This window comes from Hippoglossus stenolepis, chromosome 20 (assembly GCF_022539355.2).
Source record: "Hippoglossus stenolepis isolate QCI-W04-F060 chromosome 20, HSTE1.2, whole genome shotgun sequence".
Classification (NCBI taxonomy): Eukaryota; Metazoa; Chordata; class Actinopteri; order Pleuronectiformes; family Pleuronectidae; genus Hippoglossus; species Hippoglossus stenolepis.
In genome coordinates, this window is record NC_061502.1 from 12354615 (window position 1) to 12373338 (window position 18724).

General features: G+C 40.7%; 1 protein-coding gene across 4 annotated transcripts in view; it reads left to right on the forward strand.

Annotated features, from left to right (window-relative positions):
- Positions 1-2707: 2707 nt before the first annotated feature.
- The window catches only part of nhsl1b (NHS-like 1b), a 96367-nt gene continuing 80350 nt past the window's right edge, over positions 2708-18724 (forward strand). For 3 of the 4 annotated variants that reach the window (XM_035143836.2, XM_035143840.2, XM_035143841.2), the window contains exon 1: positions 2709-3269. In XM_035143836.2, coding sequence (XP_034999727.2) covers positions 2951-3269 — 319 coding nt within the window. In that variant the 5' untranslated portion in view covers positions 2709-2950. Of the gene's footprint in view, positions 3270-18724 lie in introns of all 4 variants that reach the window. The other variant, XM_035143837.2, reaches the window with a different exon arrangement.

Below are 18724 nucleotides of genomic sequence, written 5' to 3' on the forward strand. Positions count from 1 at the left end.
CCTTTGTGTTTTATTTATTATTTAAATATGATCACATTTTGATGCTTTGTGTCTTTGGTTCCTAAATCTTTCAATGATTTGCTGCCTGGAAACTGAATTTCAGAGATGACTCCAAACAGACATTTGATCCTATCATAGCATCAAAAGCACGGGTGGATTAATAATAATTTCAGATGCACACGGTCTGTGTTTTCTTTTCTGCTTTCTCCATGTCAAACACTTGGCTCCCGGCCTTGTTGGTGAGAAGAAGAACACTTATTGTAGTTTCAGAAGAAGACGAGCAGTAATAAGAGGCATTGTTGGGAATGGGAGTTAACAAATATGACTTATGAACAGCAAAACATCACTCGGCTTGTTCCCCTTTTTCCAGCAGCGGTGTGTTTGTCATCCTAAAGCTGCTTTCCTGTAAACAACATTTTGTGCTGAGAGGGGGACATATTGCGGATGTTACTAATGTGTGGGAGGAGGATGCACCTCGGTTTATTTCCCCTCGTGATGCACGTTGGATGTCACAATATTCTGAGTAAAGGGATATGGAGCAAAATCACTGCCAATTGTTTTGTCAATTTGAAAAAAAGTCATTGTAGTTTGAAACAAAATATTTTGAAGCTGAAAGTTTGAGTTGGATCTTGAACTTTGAAAAAGTATTCAGACTAATAAGTGTAAGAAAAGTATTTTCAAATTAAGTATCATTTTCATTTAATCTTGGAATTCTTTTGATTTTAAATGTTTTAATATTTCACTTTTATGAATATTTTTATATGTGAGGTCTTATTTTTACAACTGTAGAATTTATGTTTAAGATTCAGATCTCATATTTTTCAGTTACAAATCATATCTTTCTTAACTTTCAGATCTTTTTTCACTTTCAGATGGTATTTAATCAGATTTTATTCCCTCTCAGATCTTCTTCCCACTTAAAAATGGTATTTTTTCAGTTTCAAATCACTTTTTTCAGTTTGAGAAATTTATTTCACTTTCAGATTGTATATTTTCAGTTTCAAATAACTTTTTTTTCACTTTGAGATCTTTATTTCACTTTCAGATGGTATTTAATCAGTTTCAAATCATTTTTTTCCACTTTCAGGTCTTTTTCCAACTTACAAATCGTATATTTTCAGTTTCAAATCACTTTCCAACGTTTGGCCTTCTACATCAGCTTCATACACTTTAGTATTGGGAAATTAAAAAATATATATTTTTCCACACAGAGTTCACACAAGCTAAAGATTAATTTGTAGATTTTAATTTTTTGGAGTGGTGAGAACACAAACAGAGGAAACACTGGCCCGAGTGTGACGTCCCACTTGACTGTGATTACATCCAGACACCAGGGGGCACAATAAACACCACAGACACCTTTTTCCCAACAGGATACTGTTTTCCACACTTCCCAGGGACTCCACTGAACTTGGGGCCTGTGTGTTCAGAAACTGAGCTGATGTTGTGGGTGATGAGAGTTTGCTCTGTGGGAGGTAAAGAGCAGCAGAGCTGGTGGACTGGAAACAGGCCCTGGAGGAGATAAACCTCATACTGGTGTCCAGAGAATGTGTTGTTACTGGGATATTTGACAAGGTACGAACAAACAACTGGAAAGAAAAGGGCTAGTGTGTGTTACTGTGAACAAGTGCTTATCAAAACAGCAAAGAAAATGTGTATCCTAATGCTATGCTAACATTTTTAAGCTAGGTGTTTGGTGTGCCTCAGTTTAAAATCAGCGCAGTACAGAAAAATGGTATGCTAATGCTATGCTAACGCCTTTAAGCTAGGTGTTTGGGTGTAAGGAGGCTCCCCCATTTTTCAAACACTCCTTAAAACACATTTGTACAAAGCTGCTTTTAATTATTGATTCTGATTCAGACACTTTTAGTTATTTCATGGTGGTTATGAGGATTAATGTAACTTTTGTCAGTGCGTTTTATTAATTTGATCTATATTTGAAATTGGCCCTGTTGTCATTTTTTCCCCCTCCTCTGTCTTTCATTGTTTTGCTGTTTTATGTACAGCACTTTGCAACTTTGTTTTGAAAAGTGCTATATAAATATGATTATTATTATTGTTATATTAGACTATACACCACATAAGAGTCATCACTAAAATATGATAACGGGAACATTGTCGACGCTTTAGCAGCTAGCCTAATGTTACTTAACTGTACAAGCTAGCTGAAAAAAAGTAATTCAAATACTTTTACGAGAAAAGAAGTCATGATTTTGAAAGAATAAGATCGCAATTTTATGAGAAAAAAATAATAATATAATATTACCAAAATAACGCCATAGCCTACTTTTAAGGCTACTGGAATAAAGTATATTTTTTCTCAAAATATTAATAATTCCTGTATCGTTATATCACAACTTTATGTAATGTTATGACTTTTTTCTCATTGAATTACAACTTAATTCTAATAATATTTCGTCGTATAATACTATATAATAATAGTATTCGTCTAATAATACTTTGTCGTAGTTCGGAGAGAATGAACAGAAGAGTCATTTCTTTTTAGCTTTAACACACTTCTTCAGTTTGTTGGCAGTGTCCCTCCTGATGCAGCTCTTTTTGAACGATCCGGTCCAGGTTTTGCATCAGTCCGCTCCTTGCCTGCGAGTGGCGGCAGGTAACTCTCCTCAGTATCTGACTCCGGTTCCAGTAGCTACAGGTGGTTTGTAGTATTTCTCCGGGTCTTTAGTTGCACTTTCCCTTGTTTTCCTCTCTGCTCCGGCTGCTTGAATTTGAAAAGACTCGGGGAAGCAACGTCTCAGTGACCAGCAGCAGCAGCACAAAGTCCCCTCGCTTTGAAACCCTAGAATATGGCGGGACTGGAGGATTATACTGCCTCACCAACATCGCGATCCACGGGACGACAGTGCGTGTCGGGCTGGTTTTAAGGCTGCGGGGTTTCGCGTGAACGCTTCTCGGTCTCGCCGGACTTATTGCTATGAGATAAAACATGCCTTTTAATCAAAGGGTTGTTGAGCCGCGGCGCGTGAGTCGGTTATCGGCGAGGGATGTCTGGATCCGGGGGGAGGAAGCCGGGAGACGCAAGCTGCGGGGACCCGTTCTCTTCTCGTCCCTGGATGATGTTTGCTGTCACACTTTCACCAACATCATCCGCCAACTTTCAGACCTCTCTCGTCATGCCAGCGACATCTTCCTGGGCATCGAGATGGAGGCGGGCATGGTGCTCAGAAGATCCTGCAGGATCCAGGGGCGCCTGCAGATCCTGCAAGATGAAGTCCTGAAGCTGGATCCCAAGAAAGTCAAAATCCGTAAGTTTGCAGTGTGGCCCACTTCTTTGTGATCAGCAGTGTGAGATGGAGCTGAAGTGTGAGCATTACTTTCATAGTGAGGAGTCACTGTAAACCTCCAGTAGAGACTCACATACATGTCAAAGGCATATTACAGGTGGACATGTATGATGCACATATATATTCATATACAAGAAACCAATAGTTTATAGCGAGGACTCACTATAAACCACAAATAGAGACCCACATCTTGTCATAGGCCTATAACAGGTGTACATGTACATATAGAGTATATACAAGAAACTAATGGTTCATAGGGAGGAGTCGCTATAAACCTCAAATAAAGACCCACATACATAACATAAGCATATTAAAGGTGGACGTGTACATATATTTATTTATATACATGACACCAATGATTTCTAATAACGTGCTGATTAAAAGACTCCCGACAGAAATTCTGCAAAAATAAGTTCTTAGAAGGAATACCTCTAATCTGTGCATCTATATGATGTTATAATGTTGTCATTGGTGTGAATGGATGGTGGTCAAGTCCAAGGCGACCGTCACAAAGAACCACGGAGGAGTGACCGTTGTCTCTGGACCACATGGCCTTGTTTATGTTAATAAGGGTGTTGAGTCCTGTCAGAAAAGATTGATCTTCCCTCAAAGCGCTGACCATCTGTGTTTAGGTCCTCGCAGAGATCACAGGAACAGCCCCACAATCTTCTTTACCCCCTATTCCTCCTGCTGCTTTACGTATGTAAACAAAGTTTGTCAACACAAAGATAAATGGAAAATCAATGTTCCTTTTGACTTCTGTTGTTTTGGGATTAGTTTGGCTTACCCATGTCAAGCTATCTCCTGAGGTCTCCCACAGAGGGGTTACATATTAACTCAGACTTTGACTCATGCTATGGTGAGTCAGGATGCATTAATTTTGAAAGATAGACCTGTTCTATTGTCTGCTTTGATGTAGTAGACTATCTTCTATCTGTGACTACTACTATACCACTGCTTCCTTTTTAATGGGTTGTGACGTGGTAAGGTTTAAAGACACTGTAGTTAATGGATGCAAAGTATGCTTCAGAAGATGAGGCCAAATTCCTCTGAACATGAGGGAGGGAGTCAGTTTTAAGTTCTGACTAATGTGCCTTTTGTTTCCTCTTTTACTGTCCCTCCCATCTATTCACTCTGTCTTGTGCCTGACTCTGACTCTCACACACACACACACACACACACACACACACACACACACACACACACATTGAGTCGTGTCTCCATTGACACATATTGATTTCCTGGAGACTTACCCTACTGAACGCAAACCTTAACCTAACTTAACCTAAAACATGTCATCGCCTTTAAATTTAACAATTCATGTTCAGGGGACTTGCTTTTTTGTCTCCATAAGAAGGACGTGTCCCCATAATATAACTATGTAAACAGATTTAGGTCCCCGCAACATGAGCAATACCAGATTCACAGCACAGATTCACAACTGGTTGCAGGGTAAAGATAAGCCGACCCGACAGTACCCAGACACAAGCGAATGTGATGTATGATGAGCAATGAGTTGAAGATACACACACTGATAAGTCCATCGTTCTGTGTTCAGGGGGCGTACTCTGCTACGAGACAGCTACCAGACATTGAACTAATCCACTGTGTTATTGTGTGGCATGACTCGACTGCTCCCTCTTATCTGCACATTCATACATTACATTTATCTGTTGAAGTTCAGATTCACACCTGGGCAAGGTGAAGGAGTTCTTTATTTAAATAAAGGTTGAGACAGTCATTAACTTAGTCACTGCAGGTCAAGACAAGGTGTGAGAGAGTAGACTGGAATGCAGTGTGTTACGTCTACACAGATCTAAAGTTGCCGGCTCCCTCATAGCCCTAAGGCCGGCACTTGGTGTAAAGGAACACTGAGTTTAGATTCATTGCAACACATGTTGGTTCTTTATCCACACAAACAAATACCGGTCATTAAAGAAATGCATTGGAATTGGCATCAGCATTTATACAGGAAGGGAGTGGTGGATTTGAATATGAACAGCTGGGGGCTTTGTTTTGAATGGATATTTGAATGAGAGTTTGTGTCGTGCACAAAACTTCATGAAAACTCTTGCAGTTTGTTTACCAGTATATCCTTAATAAAATGTCCTGACACATTGCCTTCATGATGGTGGTGATTAGCCAGACCAGAAGAATATATCACCTAATTATATCGGCTAAATATTTAACTTTGACTGGTCACTCTGTTGTCTTCAACTACTGTGGGTCAGGATTCCTTCCTCTAACTGCAGCTCGGAGATGGATCATATTACTGGTGAGAGGCAACAAGAGGGGCCCCTATATGCCGGGGGACTGACTTTCAAGGAAGGGCGTAGGTGTGTGTGTGTGTGTGTGTGTGTGTGTGTGTGTGTGTGTGTGTGTGTGTGTGTGTGTGTGTGTGTGTGTGTGTGTGTGTGTGTGTGTGTGTGTGTGTGTGTGTGTGTGTGTGTGTGTGTGTGTGTGTGGTGCATGGTATCGCCTCGCTGTTTCTACCTATGCACTCAAAAGTGATCGGCAAATGCCATGGGATTTCCTCTTCAGTTGTATTTTGACTGTCACATGCCAGTGCAGGTCGCAAAAGCCAAAGGCCAGAGGTCGTTTCTTCCACCCTCAGAGGGGAACACCTGACACTACAGAGTCAAGAGTTTAAACAAAGTCTTGTCTAGTCTGGCTTGCATGGGTAACTGTTGCAGGCCAACGAAGGTCTTTCAGGTACGGCGAGCGGATGGATCGCTGCTGTGGCAACCTGGTGCACTAATGACATTAACTGCAATGGGATCAATTTATTCAGGCACGGGAAGTAATTACAAGAAGAGTGTGTACAGTCCCCAGGTGCATCCATGACAACTGCATCATGTTGTTTGTGGTATGAGAAGAAGACTCTGGAAGTTTTTGAGCAGCTGAAAGGATCACAAGTACAGGGACAATTTCTAAATAAACCAAATTCATTGTGTAACTCATGCTAAAGTTAAATTGCTTTCAGATAAACTCTGGATGACCCTAACGTTGTGTCCATGTGTACAGCATTCACATGACTCATAGACATAGGATCCTGAAGGAATTAAAGGCTTGTTTTGGGCTGTAACTAACCATGATTGTCTTTATTGATTAATCTGCAGATCCTGTTCTGAGCAAATTCTTTCCAATCAACTGCAGAGAAACCAAATATATTTAGTTAACTGTCAAATTTTTAGAGCAGAACAGAGGATCCTCACATTTGAGGAGTTGTACCTTTTGGAATATCAGTTTCTAGCTTGAAGCTCCTCTTACTTTCTGCTCCAGACATCTTTGGCTTTTTCAAGCTAAACCTTGACTTTTAGGTGAAATTTGCTTTTAACTGTATCTTAATCACTGAGCCTCCTTTTGCTAAATATAACACTTGGTTGAATAGGGAGTTTTCTATTTTAATGTCGAAAGTAGGTCGAACAAGTGAAGGTTAATTGGAGTTAGGAGGATTCTTAGGGCGTCCCTGTCAGATATCTTGATGCCCACTAAGCCACCTCCTGCTGGTGGGGCTTTGAAATAGACCCCCCCACACTGAGAAAAAAAGGACAATCTTCAGCGGACACATTTATCCAGCTGACCTGCTAACGTCCACAGTCCATCTTTCTCTCACAGACACACAGGACAAGTGGCCCTGCATTCCTTCCCTTATCCTTGTGATATTTATAGATGTACGTTTTTTGCCTGTAGTGTTGATCTTTCGTCTTCATCTTGCCGTCATGTTTAGAGCGTGTTGCTACATACAAGTGCATCTCAAGGACCTGTGTGTGTGTGTGTGTGTGTGTGTGTGTGTGTGTGTCTGAGCACATACACACTTGACTTGCCTGTAATGGACATTTGTGGGTCAGGCTGGCACAGCTGCACACTGGTCATGAGTGTTAGTGCGTAAGAAGCACCAATCAGTAATGATGATAACAGTGAAACTACATCGCTTGAGTTGGATCCAAATTGTGTCCCTAATCTCATGACAAAAATAACAATGTGTTGTCATGTCTGGATAGACTTCCATCCATCCACCCATTATCAAGACATTATCTGTTTGAGGGTCGCGGTGGGGAGTTGGGGCCAATCATTGGTGGAGAGACAGTGTACACCCATGACAGATCATCAGCGTATCAGTACATACATACAACCAACATTCACACCTATGGTTGATTTAGATTCTCAAAGTAACTTAATCCCGATGCCTTTGAAAATCAACACAAACATATGGAGAACATGCAAATCCCGCCCCTGGATAGACTCATTTCTGTTTATGGTATTTTAACTGCCTTCATTCACCGTTTTCCACAAAAACACACAGAAGCAGAAACGCATGCAAACCCCTCTTTAATCCCACCTCAATTCTTCCAACACACTATTCACTCATGCCGGCATTGTTCCCATCCATTCATCAATGGAGAGCAGTCATTACGCAGCCAGAATCCCCAAGTCAGTTCCCACAGGGCTCGTTCCAACGAAGGGAGCCTGGCCTGGTTCTAGAGGTCGACCTGGTCCCATGAGTGACAAAAGAGAAGGGTTAGGACTGAAAGAGAGAAAGTCGGGAGTAAAGAGTGGGAAAGGGTCTGTGTGTTTGTGTGTGTGTGTTTGTTTGTGCGCATTCATACAGCAGCCCTCTCTCGCCTCTGTGCAGACTGCTCAGGATGTAGATGCAGCCCTGGCGATGGCACAGACGATTGTGAGGGAGTGAAAGAAGGAAGACATTAGTGATGAATTTGTGTGTTGTTCTTAAAGCACTCTTGTGTAATTGTACTGTGTGTGTGTGTGTGTGTGTGTGTGTGTATATATGTACACATGCATTTCCATCAGCGGCCTGACAGTCTTAAGATACTTGTTGATCATTTCATGAGAAGTTCCTCCTCCAACTGCTTTGACTCAGAGCTGTCGTCCACTTGGCAAAACTAAATCTGTCAGAGACTGATTTGCTGTTGATGGTTTCAGACATTAAAGTTAATAAGAAAATGGCTAAATGTAGAGTTGTGTGTGTGTGTGTGTGTGTGTGTGTGTGTGTGTGTGTGTGTGTGTGTGTGTGTGTGTGTGTGTGTGTGTGTGTGTGTGTGTGTGTGTGTGTGTGTGTGTGTGTGTGTGTGTGTGTGTGTGTGTGGCGCCCTGACTGTGTTTAAGGCTTGGTTTGAAGCAGTGGTGTTAGGCCTGCGGTAACTGTTGGTGAACACCAGATTACTCTACAGTATATAATTAGTGTTTATATAATTTCATGCCAGAATTAGATAATTAGTTTCCACACAAACTGACTGAACTGGAGTCAGACTATTTTGATAATTGTTTGAGCAAAAAGCTTTTGATTTATTGAGAGAATGTGATGAAAATGTGGTGGAAAAATGAAATGATGCAACACTTACAAGCTCTGACTTTCTTTATTAAAAGTTTATTCAACAAAGGAGAAACAGCTGTGGAGGAATCCGGGGAAGTAGAGAGTGAAGCATCCATTTATATGTGTTATGGGTTGATTGATTAGAATATTGTCCACATCAAGAGGATTGTGGTTTAGCAACGTCTCAGTTATAATGTCTCAAACTCCATGTAGGTCAGAAGGGCCCCAAACACAGTGTTAAACTACATCCTCATACTAACTGCTGCATGCAGCTCAGGCCTATACTCTAGGTGTAATCATGGCCGTCCATAAACATGTATCCATGTTCACACACTTAGAGGAGCCAGGGCTTGCAGGTTGGCGGTTGTGGGTGCTGTGCGGTAATCCAGGGTTTAACCAGCAAGCAGGGACATGAGCAAGATGCAATACCCACTGTGGGGACCTCTGCAGTGAGGAGGACCCAGTGATGGAGTGGGACACCTCTTTGGCTTCCTATGCATTGACGTAGAACTACACATATACATACATTTCTGAAGACACACTCATCCACTTACCATACGTCTTTTTACATCTTTTAGACTTTATACTACTACAGAAAACATAGTGTTCACGTTTACATATTGAAATAATTAAGAGCCGAAAGCTTAACTAACACAAATTGTAATTACCAGTATGATTACAGCCTGTTTATTCCCCCCATCAGCGCATATTGTGGACAGATGCATTTGGAGTGCAGTTGAAGAGTTCAACCCTTGGTCATGGTCCTAGATTTACATAACTGTTGTAGGAGTGAAATAATCACAAATAGCCAGATGTTCACTCCGACTGTTTTGCCTCTGGAGAGACAAACAAGAGCTGAGGTGACAACAGAGCTGGAAAGGAATCTGTCGGGAAGAGACAAGTCTGTGTCCTCAAGGTCACACATCTTTTTGTCCAATTAAAGATGAACACATTTGCTTTTAGAGAGATCGAATGCAGGTTTTTTTTTGTTATGATGGAAAAATCTAAAAGCTATTCATCAGTTTGATAGATTAGACCCCTGAGGGTGATCTACTGTAATCTACTGTAATTCACCCACAACACTGTCAATAACCACATGTAGACAACATCTACTATTAAATAGGATATGAAAATATAAACTATCACGGCCCTGTAGTTGAAAATCATGCACAAGAAAGAGTAACATAACCTCTGCTCTTATACAACATGTGACAACACATTCTCACCGTGTTTTTTGTTTGTGTGTGAGACACTGGACAGATGTGGCACGATGTTTCATCACTCTCCATCGTCAGTCACTCTCCCTTTTTTCCTCAGCTTTCCCTCCCTCCTTCCTATATTTCAATGCCTTTTCCTCTCTACCCTCTGTCTTACCCCCTCTCCTGTATCTATCTCTCTTTCTTTCTCTCCTCCTGTTGTTTCATATGGCTCGCAGACCTTTTCCTCTCTCATCTCTGTCCATCCTTTGCACTTTGATGTCAGCACACACACTGCCACAGTGACCACAACAAAGACGAGGGTCCTGCTCGCTCTCTCTTTCCCATTGCTTGTCTGCCTTCTAATCTTTTTGTTTTGCTCTACACAATACATTTCTTTTTATTATACGTCTTCCTGAACTTTTAAGCATCCTCTGTCTGTGCATTTTTCTTTTCATCATGTTTCTCTTTTATCTTCTTCAATCAATCTGTATACGGGAATTACTGTAATACTTAAATTTGTAGTTCCCAATGATGGGATTTCTAAGTAAACTTCAGAAAAACCCATGTTAGTCGTTAGTATTGGCATAGTGTATCTGAACCTGTTCAAACTATATGCATGTTAACAAGTAAATTCCATGAACATCATTGGGAGTTGTAGGTGTCGTAGTGATGTGTCCAGCTGGGAGGGAGACGGACACAAGGCAAACACATCCATACATCAAATGGTGACATACTGCAGCAGGTGGGAGCTCATCTTACAGGAACATAAAGTCTATTGTTATCCTCCATCTGCACTCAAGGCCTGGAAACACACACACACACACACACACACACACACACACACACACACACACACACACACACACACACACACACACACACACACACACACACACACACACACTCATGCATATACGCTGACTCCGTGACCGCCTCAGTAAAAAAAATTTAAAAAAAGGATTTCCTGCCACATCTGTCACTTGTGCCACTTAATCATGGCACACAGTGGTGGTCCGTCCTGCAGTCACCATCAGGATTCCCATTAGACGCTGTAGAAATGTAAAGGGTGTGTCCTCCCAACAAGCAACAAATCAAAATGCCAATGTCGACCTGCAGAGTAATGACCACAGTGAGGTGGAGCTTTCAAATGAGAGTTGAATATGGGAGGTAGCTGCTTATTAGCTCTTTGATACTTGTCATGGGGAGATAAGAGGGTGGAGTTTCAGCTATATTTGGATTGGCAGATGATTTCTTGAAGCAGCTGTTCATTGGGCTCTTTTCAGGAATATTTTTAGCCCCGTAAACATTTGCGACTTTGGACAATTGGAATTCCTTTAACTTCAGCTGAATAAACAACTTGGTTAAAAAGAGGGGGATTGAGGGTTTGTTTTTCAGCATGCAGACTGTTTAACAGTCGCAGGATGTTGGGGCATTTATTTATTCTACAGTGAGTTATTTTTTTTTTTTAATCCCTGTAATATTAGCAGTCTAGGAATCGCTCTGTTAAAAAATATTAAAATGAATTGTCTAAACTGTTCAGCAGATTAAAAGTAGGTCAATTTAGTTGGGATTCATGCAGATCTCTCTTTCCCCAGTATTATGATGGAAAAGTCCCAGATGGGAGTCAGGAGGACATATGTATCAACTGTCAGCAATGTTAATGTTAGTAGGGGGGGGGGTGATGCAGTGTATTGTGTCGATGTTGGGGGTGAGCTGTGTTTATTATTGCCCCAGGGAGACTTGGGGAATAACCATAATGGCTTGTTAAAGTGTGTTCTTACAGTGGGGTCGGGTAGTACAGAAGAATATCACCATTAATTAACAATAGTGGTAAAAGAAAGTCAGAATGTGTCAAATCGTTTGGGCAGGCGACTTGTTTCTGTGCCTGGAAGCTTTATTTCCTGTCGCCGCCCTGCACTGCATGTGTTTGTGTCAGTGAGTGGCAGCACAATCTGTTGTCCTTCCAACGGCCAAAGGGTCCATTGTCAACATGCTGACCTGCATAACCTCCCTAGGCTCATACAATACACATGCACACATATAGTTTACACTATGTGGTTTTGGTTGTTTTAGCTTTGTCTGAAAATTGTAAACGTCTCCACAGGCCTGAGCCTCTAATTTTACTTTTCTCTATCTTTTATTGTTGAGATATTTGGATTCTTGCTCATTTTCAACAGACATGAAAAAAATCTCCTGTGCCCCCCTGAGAGCATGAAAACATATTTGATCTTGGAATTCTGTGAACATTAAATATTCTAGTAGAATTCTATCAAGCTTTTTCAGATCTTAGGGAGAATCTTCTGGTTAATTCTGACTGACATCTTATGCCAAGTTTGGTGTGCAGCAACTCTGTTCGATCCTCCTGCTCTTCTGTGTCGTCCTGCGCACAGAGCTGGAGGAGAGTTGAAACGGTTCAGTGGAAGTCACATCACAGTTGTATAGAAATGGCAAATTGTGGTTTTTATTCTCATCTATGCCATCAACAATGTAATAACTTTACACGCAGGAAAATTATGACACACAATTTTTGCTTTGTGTGGCTCATACTCAAACTTTGCCCATACGACTAAATTCATTTGTGTAATATTTCACAAGATATTTCATAGAGTGTGACCTCGGCATATTTGGCATATTTGGGCTTATTTTGCCTCTAACCTAAAGAGAACTTGTGACAACAACATAAATCTGTTTTCATTTTCCAGTGAAAGGCGGCCACATATTTCTAATTTCTCTTTGTGAAGTACGGCTACTGAGTATTGTTAAAGCTGCATCCTCGCATCCTGGCTTCGTCGGCTTTAGGATGAATGACTTGGACTGTCTTGATAAATATCCCAATTTTTTTCATTGGCTCAATCACAACAACCCACTCGTTCATCATCAGACCTGCCTGACTCTCTTTGTCTGTGTTTCTATCTACTGCAGAGTAATTTAAGACTTAGGACTAAAAATAAAAGACTGATTGTCCTCTCTCACTCTGGGCCTCTCTCTGCTGTGTTGTGTTAGTGGAGTGCTTCCTCCCTCTCTTCCCCTCGCTGTCTTGCTTTCTCTCTGTTGGTTAGTTAGTGTGGATTCAGTTCAGTAAAATGTTTTTCATGTTAAGCTGTGACAATGCAAAAAAAGAATGCATTCGCAGATGTAAAATTTAGTGTTTAGTTAATTTGAAAATTGTCTCTGTCCCCACCTACTCAAGGTATTTGTTGGACGCTTTACCACAATATAAAGAATGCACCACATGTTTTTCTGTGCAACACGCGCGCGCACACACACACACACACACAAGAGTGTACAGAGAGTTGATTTATTTACTGTCCTATTTTCCTTTAATTAATTAGGCAGAAAATAGGTCATAATGTGATGCTTTTGTCTCTCCCTCCCTCACCTGAAGCAGATTCCTAGTTCATCATCCATCTTGTCACGTTGTGTGTGTTTGTGTGTGTGTGTCTGAGAAAGTTTCAGTTATTGTGAAATATGACATACTACGCACAGGAATCCCAGCTGACTACTGAATCTCCTTCTGTAGCAGCTCTAGCAGTGTGCCTCATCCACAGAGACCTCATTGTGTGTGTGTGTGCACGTGCATGTGTGTGATTAAGATGACCCCCTTAAAGCTTCCATGCATCCGTATTTTCTGTGATATATAGATTACTAATATTCACATACTTTTTACAATGCTCATACGTGTGTTTGTGTCATTTGTAGTATTGCGACATGTCTGTTTATGTTTGGTCTGAGGTGTGCTGCCATTATGGTCTACCCACAGGAAATTTCAAGGGTTGTATAAGAGAAAAAACAGGTGTGTGTGTGTGTTCACTTATGACAGCAATATGACGTTTCTGTCTCATGTTTTCTTTCTCACACTCGAGCTGCTTTTTCTACTCTCCTCTATCTCCTCTATGAGTGAGAGCAGAACTCAGTGTAGAAAGATCCAAACCACCTGTTGTTTAATCCCTAACAAGTGCTGCCTCTACTCCATGAGGAAATCACATGTATAAAGACATAAGACCCAGCACAGTAGAGGTAATAGGCGTTATCGTTGTTATGCAGTCTATTAAACATGGAAGTTGCCCCAAGGAAAAAGAGGTTGATGGGCTGGTTCACCAGCAGGAAGTCCACATGAGCAGCAAGAGAGAGAACAACAGGATGACTGATGATAACAGACAGCGACTGTTTTCTATGCTTTACAATCTTTCCAAAGTGTTGACGTTTAACTTTTGACAGAATGAACCACGTTTTCTAAAAGTCACTGTCAGTGCCATCCTATCTTGCAATGTCAGAGAAAGTAAAATAAAAAAATAATTCTGGGACAAATTTAATCCGTTTCAATAGTTAATGATTCCTTCCTTCACCCATACCCCAGCATTATGTCAAATTTTAAGAAAATTTTAGTTTTATTTTTGTGTAAAACACAATGTCCTTGGTGGAGGTCACTTACACACAGCTACAACTTCATAAATCAGGAAGTAAAGAAAAATGTAGTGCACAAGGTAATGTTACAGAAACACATGTTGCCATGTTAGTGTATTCATAACTAAATATAGTGCACACAGACAGACAGAAAAACACACATTCTGTAATCCCACACATCTGTATTCTGAGCATCCAGCTGTTTTGTGTGTGTGTGTGTTCAAAAAGAACAAAAGAGCACACTTAAAGCGGCCCTCTGATGCCACACAGTGAGAGGGGATTTTCAGAGTCAGTGATGGGGATTATGAAGAATATTATTTCATACGGCTACAGAATGGTTAATCTCCTTAAACCCTGCTGCAGTCTGCACGCCCATTCCTGTTTCTGTCCCCACAATGACGGCTGCGGGAGGATGTGAAGCTGAACAGACAGTGCATGATGGGAAACAACCTGTGCGTTTGTCTGTACATGTGTCTTACCTGTTGGTTTACAAATAAGAGGGGTGTGGCGACGTGGGATTATGGATGTCAGTAATTACAAGAGATTTGCTTGTTAGCTAGAATTTGACATTTGAGCTTGTTTTGTAAAATAAGATGAGTCACTTCCATCAAGTATTGTTGCTGTTGCTCCATACGCAGACCACACTGCTGTTAAGCTGCTGTTGTTGTTGGATTGAGTTTTCTTCAGTCGCTGACGTTTGTGCTGTTCTGCAGATTCTGATTATGAATACAAACCTACCTTAAGACATTCCCGTGAATAATTGGACTGCTCCTGGTCCAAAGGTGCCTTGCCCAAAGGTATACTTGAGCCACTGTTGTTGATGAAGTAAAAGAGCTGGGATTTAAATGGTCAGACCTTTTAATCACAACCCTCTCTGTCTGCTCTGCAAGCTGGTGTATTTACTCAGCTGTGTTTTTGACCTTCTCTCTCTCTCTCTCTGTGTGGAAGGAGAGGTGTGTGGTTGAGTGTGTGTGTGTGTGTGTGTGCGCGCATTTGTGTGTGTGTGAGTGAACAAGGCTATCACCATTATTGTTGTTTGATTAGGTGTGTTCCCAACCCCCAGGTGTTTATATCACTAAAGGTTTCAGCTGCCTGGTGATTTAGGTTCAACTAAGCTTCTGGGAACTATTCACCCATTAATACATTTTCTAAATATGAGTGGAAACTTTAATTCTGTTTGCCATTTTCACAATAGATTGTAATATACGTATATAATAGATGCACAGCCTGGTTCAACAGAAAATACTCAAAGTTCAAGGGAAACTGGATCAAGGTATATACTGTTTAAACATAGTTAAACAATGAATCAATCAGCAAAATAGTTTCTGATTATTTTGACCTAATGTACTGAGAGATTATTTGAGACTACAACTTGTTTCAGCACTGGAATTAGCATGTTAATATTTGTCATGTTTGTAATCCATGTAATCTATGTAATCCACGTCCAGGGGTTCAACTTCATGGGTACAATTACATTATTGATTATTAAAACAGACTCCACATAAATATGCGATGTTTAATGTCTTTATTTTCATTCAACCTCTTTGCATGTAGAGTTATAAAAGTTGTAATTTGCCAGTCAGAAGATAAAGTCTACCAGTCTTGTCGCTCAGGTCAGTGATTATCATACTAAAAGGATTCATAAATGTTGGTCCTGAAGCCGTCCTCGTCGTGTGATACCAGTGTATCAAGTAACTGTTATTGTCTGTGTGTCAGTGGCGTCATGTGGCCTATAACACCATAGGCCAGTTTCACCCCTGTTTGAGTCACGGCTGTTTGTGAAAGATCTGGTTCCTCCCTCAGAGCGATGGATATTTTGTATTCTGGGTTTGTGTGTTTCAGGTTGCACAGTTTTTCACTGCAGTTCTATGGAGTTGTGGTTCCTATGGTGTCATTTTAGTAACTCCTCACTTGTTTTGCTTTCCAGTGCCACATACAGGTGACAAGTTGAATGTGACACGTAGCCTAAAATTACCACTTTATTTTCATAGTAATATGACTTTTTTCTCAGAATATAATGACTTCATATCATAGGACTTCATTATTGTAATATTACAACTTTATTCCTGTAATATTGCAACTTTGAAATATCAGATACTTCGTACGGGCCATGTCATAATATCGTTATAATTGTTAAAGAAAATAATGACTAATTAAAAATCATAGTTAGATGCAGCCCAGTATTTGTGTTTAGTTTTTGCTTGTGTTGTTGACTCTCAGACACATTAGTGAGTCTATAGTTATTTAAACGTGTCAAATGATCTAAACCATAAACACATAATTATCACTAATCAACACCTCTTTTAGTCTGTCATTCCTCTTTTATTCCTCCTGTCTCTTACACACACACACACAGACACACAGACACACACACACACACACAGACACACACACACTCACACTCACACTCACACACACGCACTCATGCACACATTCCTCATTCGTTTGATCCAATAATCTCAATGAGGCCCATTCCAGGAAGCACCACATAAAAGAAAAATCACCCCCCTCTCTCCTTTCAATGAAGTGTCTTCAACTCCAACAATGTGCCTCTACTGTCTGCTGGAATCAAGATTAAATCAGCCCATCAGCTGCGTCTCTAACTGTCAGGACCTCACTTCACCCCAAACCCATCCTACCGGCGCTGTTGGACAAACTTGATCTAGAAGCCTGAAGGTCCCTGAAGAGGAAGAGGAAGAGGAAGGGGTAGCGAGGCAGGTCAATAAGCACAGTAAGGGCTCTCGGCCTTGTGGGAGCAGAGGTCCCCTGAGTCCCAGAGACCCTGGAAGCCTGAGATGAGACTGTATGTCTTTGTTGTTGGGAGACAGAAGCAGTGATGAGTGGTCTGGATAGAAATGTCAGATCCCCTAGGGCTGGGAGGAAAAGAGACATCCATCAATCTTTCTCTTTTATCAAACATTTATGAATGAGTCTGGTCTTTGTTCTGCATCCAGCTATCTTCTTGCCCATTTCCCCATTTTGTCTTTAATGCTATCTCCTCGATTGTTGTTTCTATTTTTATTCCCCCCCCCCATCTCTTTGATTGTAAGTAAAGTAAAAGTGAGGAGAAACATCACAGAGACTCCACAATAGAGCAACAGAACAAACAAATGTGGAACCTTTGACTCCTGTAGACAGCTGTGAAAAAAAAAATGAGTGATTTGATTAAAGTTATTTTCATTTCAACAGATCAAGAATTAATATGGAAGCTAGAGGGCACTTGTGGGCAAATATTAACTCTTGCCAGTTTGTTGTTACATCTAAAAATGAAGATAATCATCCTGTCACTTAACCAGACAACTGTCCGTACGTCCCTCTGTCCCATTCTTGTCAACACGATATCTCGAACACCTTGAGTGAATTTCATCAAATTTGGTACTAATTGGACTCAAGGATGACCTGATTTTAAAATGTGGTGGTCAAAGGTCAAGGTGGCTGTGACCTCACAAAATAGTTTTTTTGACCTTGTGAACACAGTGATACCTCCAGAGAATCCTTTCAGATTTGGGGCAAATGGTCACTTGGACTCTTGAACTGATTAACATACCTTACTGGTGGAGGCTTATAGTAGCTGTAACAAATAAATGTAATTCTGTATCGGCTAAAATTACACTCAAACCTGTTGTGAGCTTTCTCTTTGTAAGCCAGTGTATACTCTTGTGAAAGTAATGAAACACTTCACTAGTTGATCAAGTAAACCTTTATTATTTTTTAGCTCATCAAGAGCCACATGATATATATATATATTTGATCTGATAGTCTTAGGACCTACTTTTTCTGAAGCACACAGATCATTGAAGACCATGTGTTGAAGCGAGTAGGCTGAAGCTTTTCTGTTGCAGTGTCTGACAAATCTAATCAACATTTCTTATCTTATGCTACTTCATGAACATTAGGGTGCGACTCAAAACTATCCCATTCCTTTTCTGCTGTCTCAGCCAACACAAGTAATTACAGATCTTACAGTTTGGGATATTTCTTTAGGATTTTGATTTGATAAGTGGATTTGATAACTGGATTAATAAAGTACTGTGGAATGTCAACCTTGGGAACCTACCACAACAAAGTAGAAGTGTCCATCTAATTTAATGAAATTTGTGAAATAGCTAAGATACCTTGGTGGCAGGTAGATGAGAAAGCTAAAGACCAAAAACCAAACCTTTGTAGGTATGATGAAATTACCTGCTGCCCTGTACATGTAAAAATTGTCCAACATAAATCAGAGGACTGGCTAATATGCATAGTAGAATCGACAGTTGCAGGCTGTCAAAACATATAAAGGTCCAGTTCATTGTCATGTTTTCCTCCTTTGCCTTTTGTTCACTGTTATCCTTGCTTTATCCCCATCCCCCCTCTGTATTTGTTCCTCCTCCTGGATTCCCTCCTTTTTTCTTTCTGTTAAGTTTTTTCAAAGTATTTTTTGGCACAGTATATGTGCCATTGAGGCTGAGGAGTCAGACAGGACTATACACAACAGA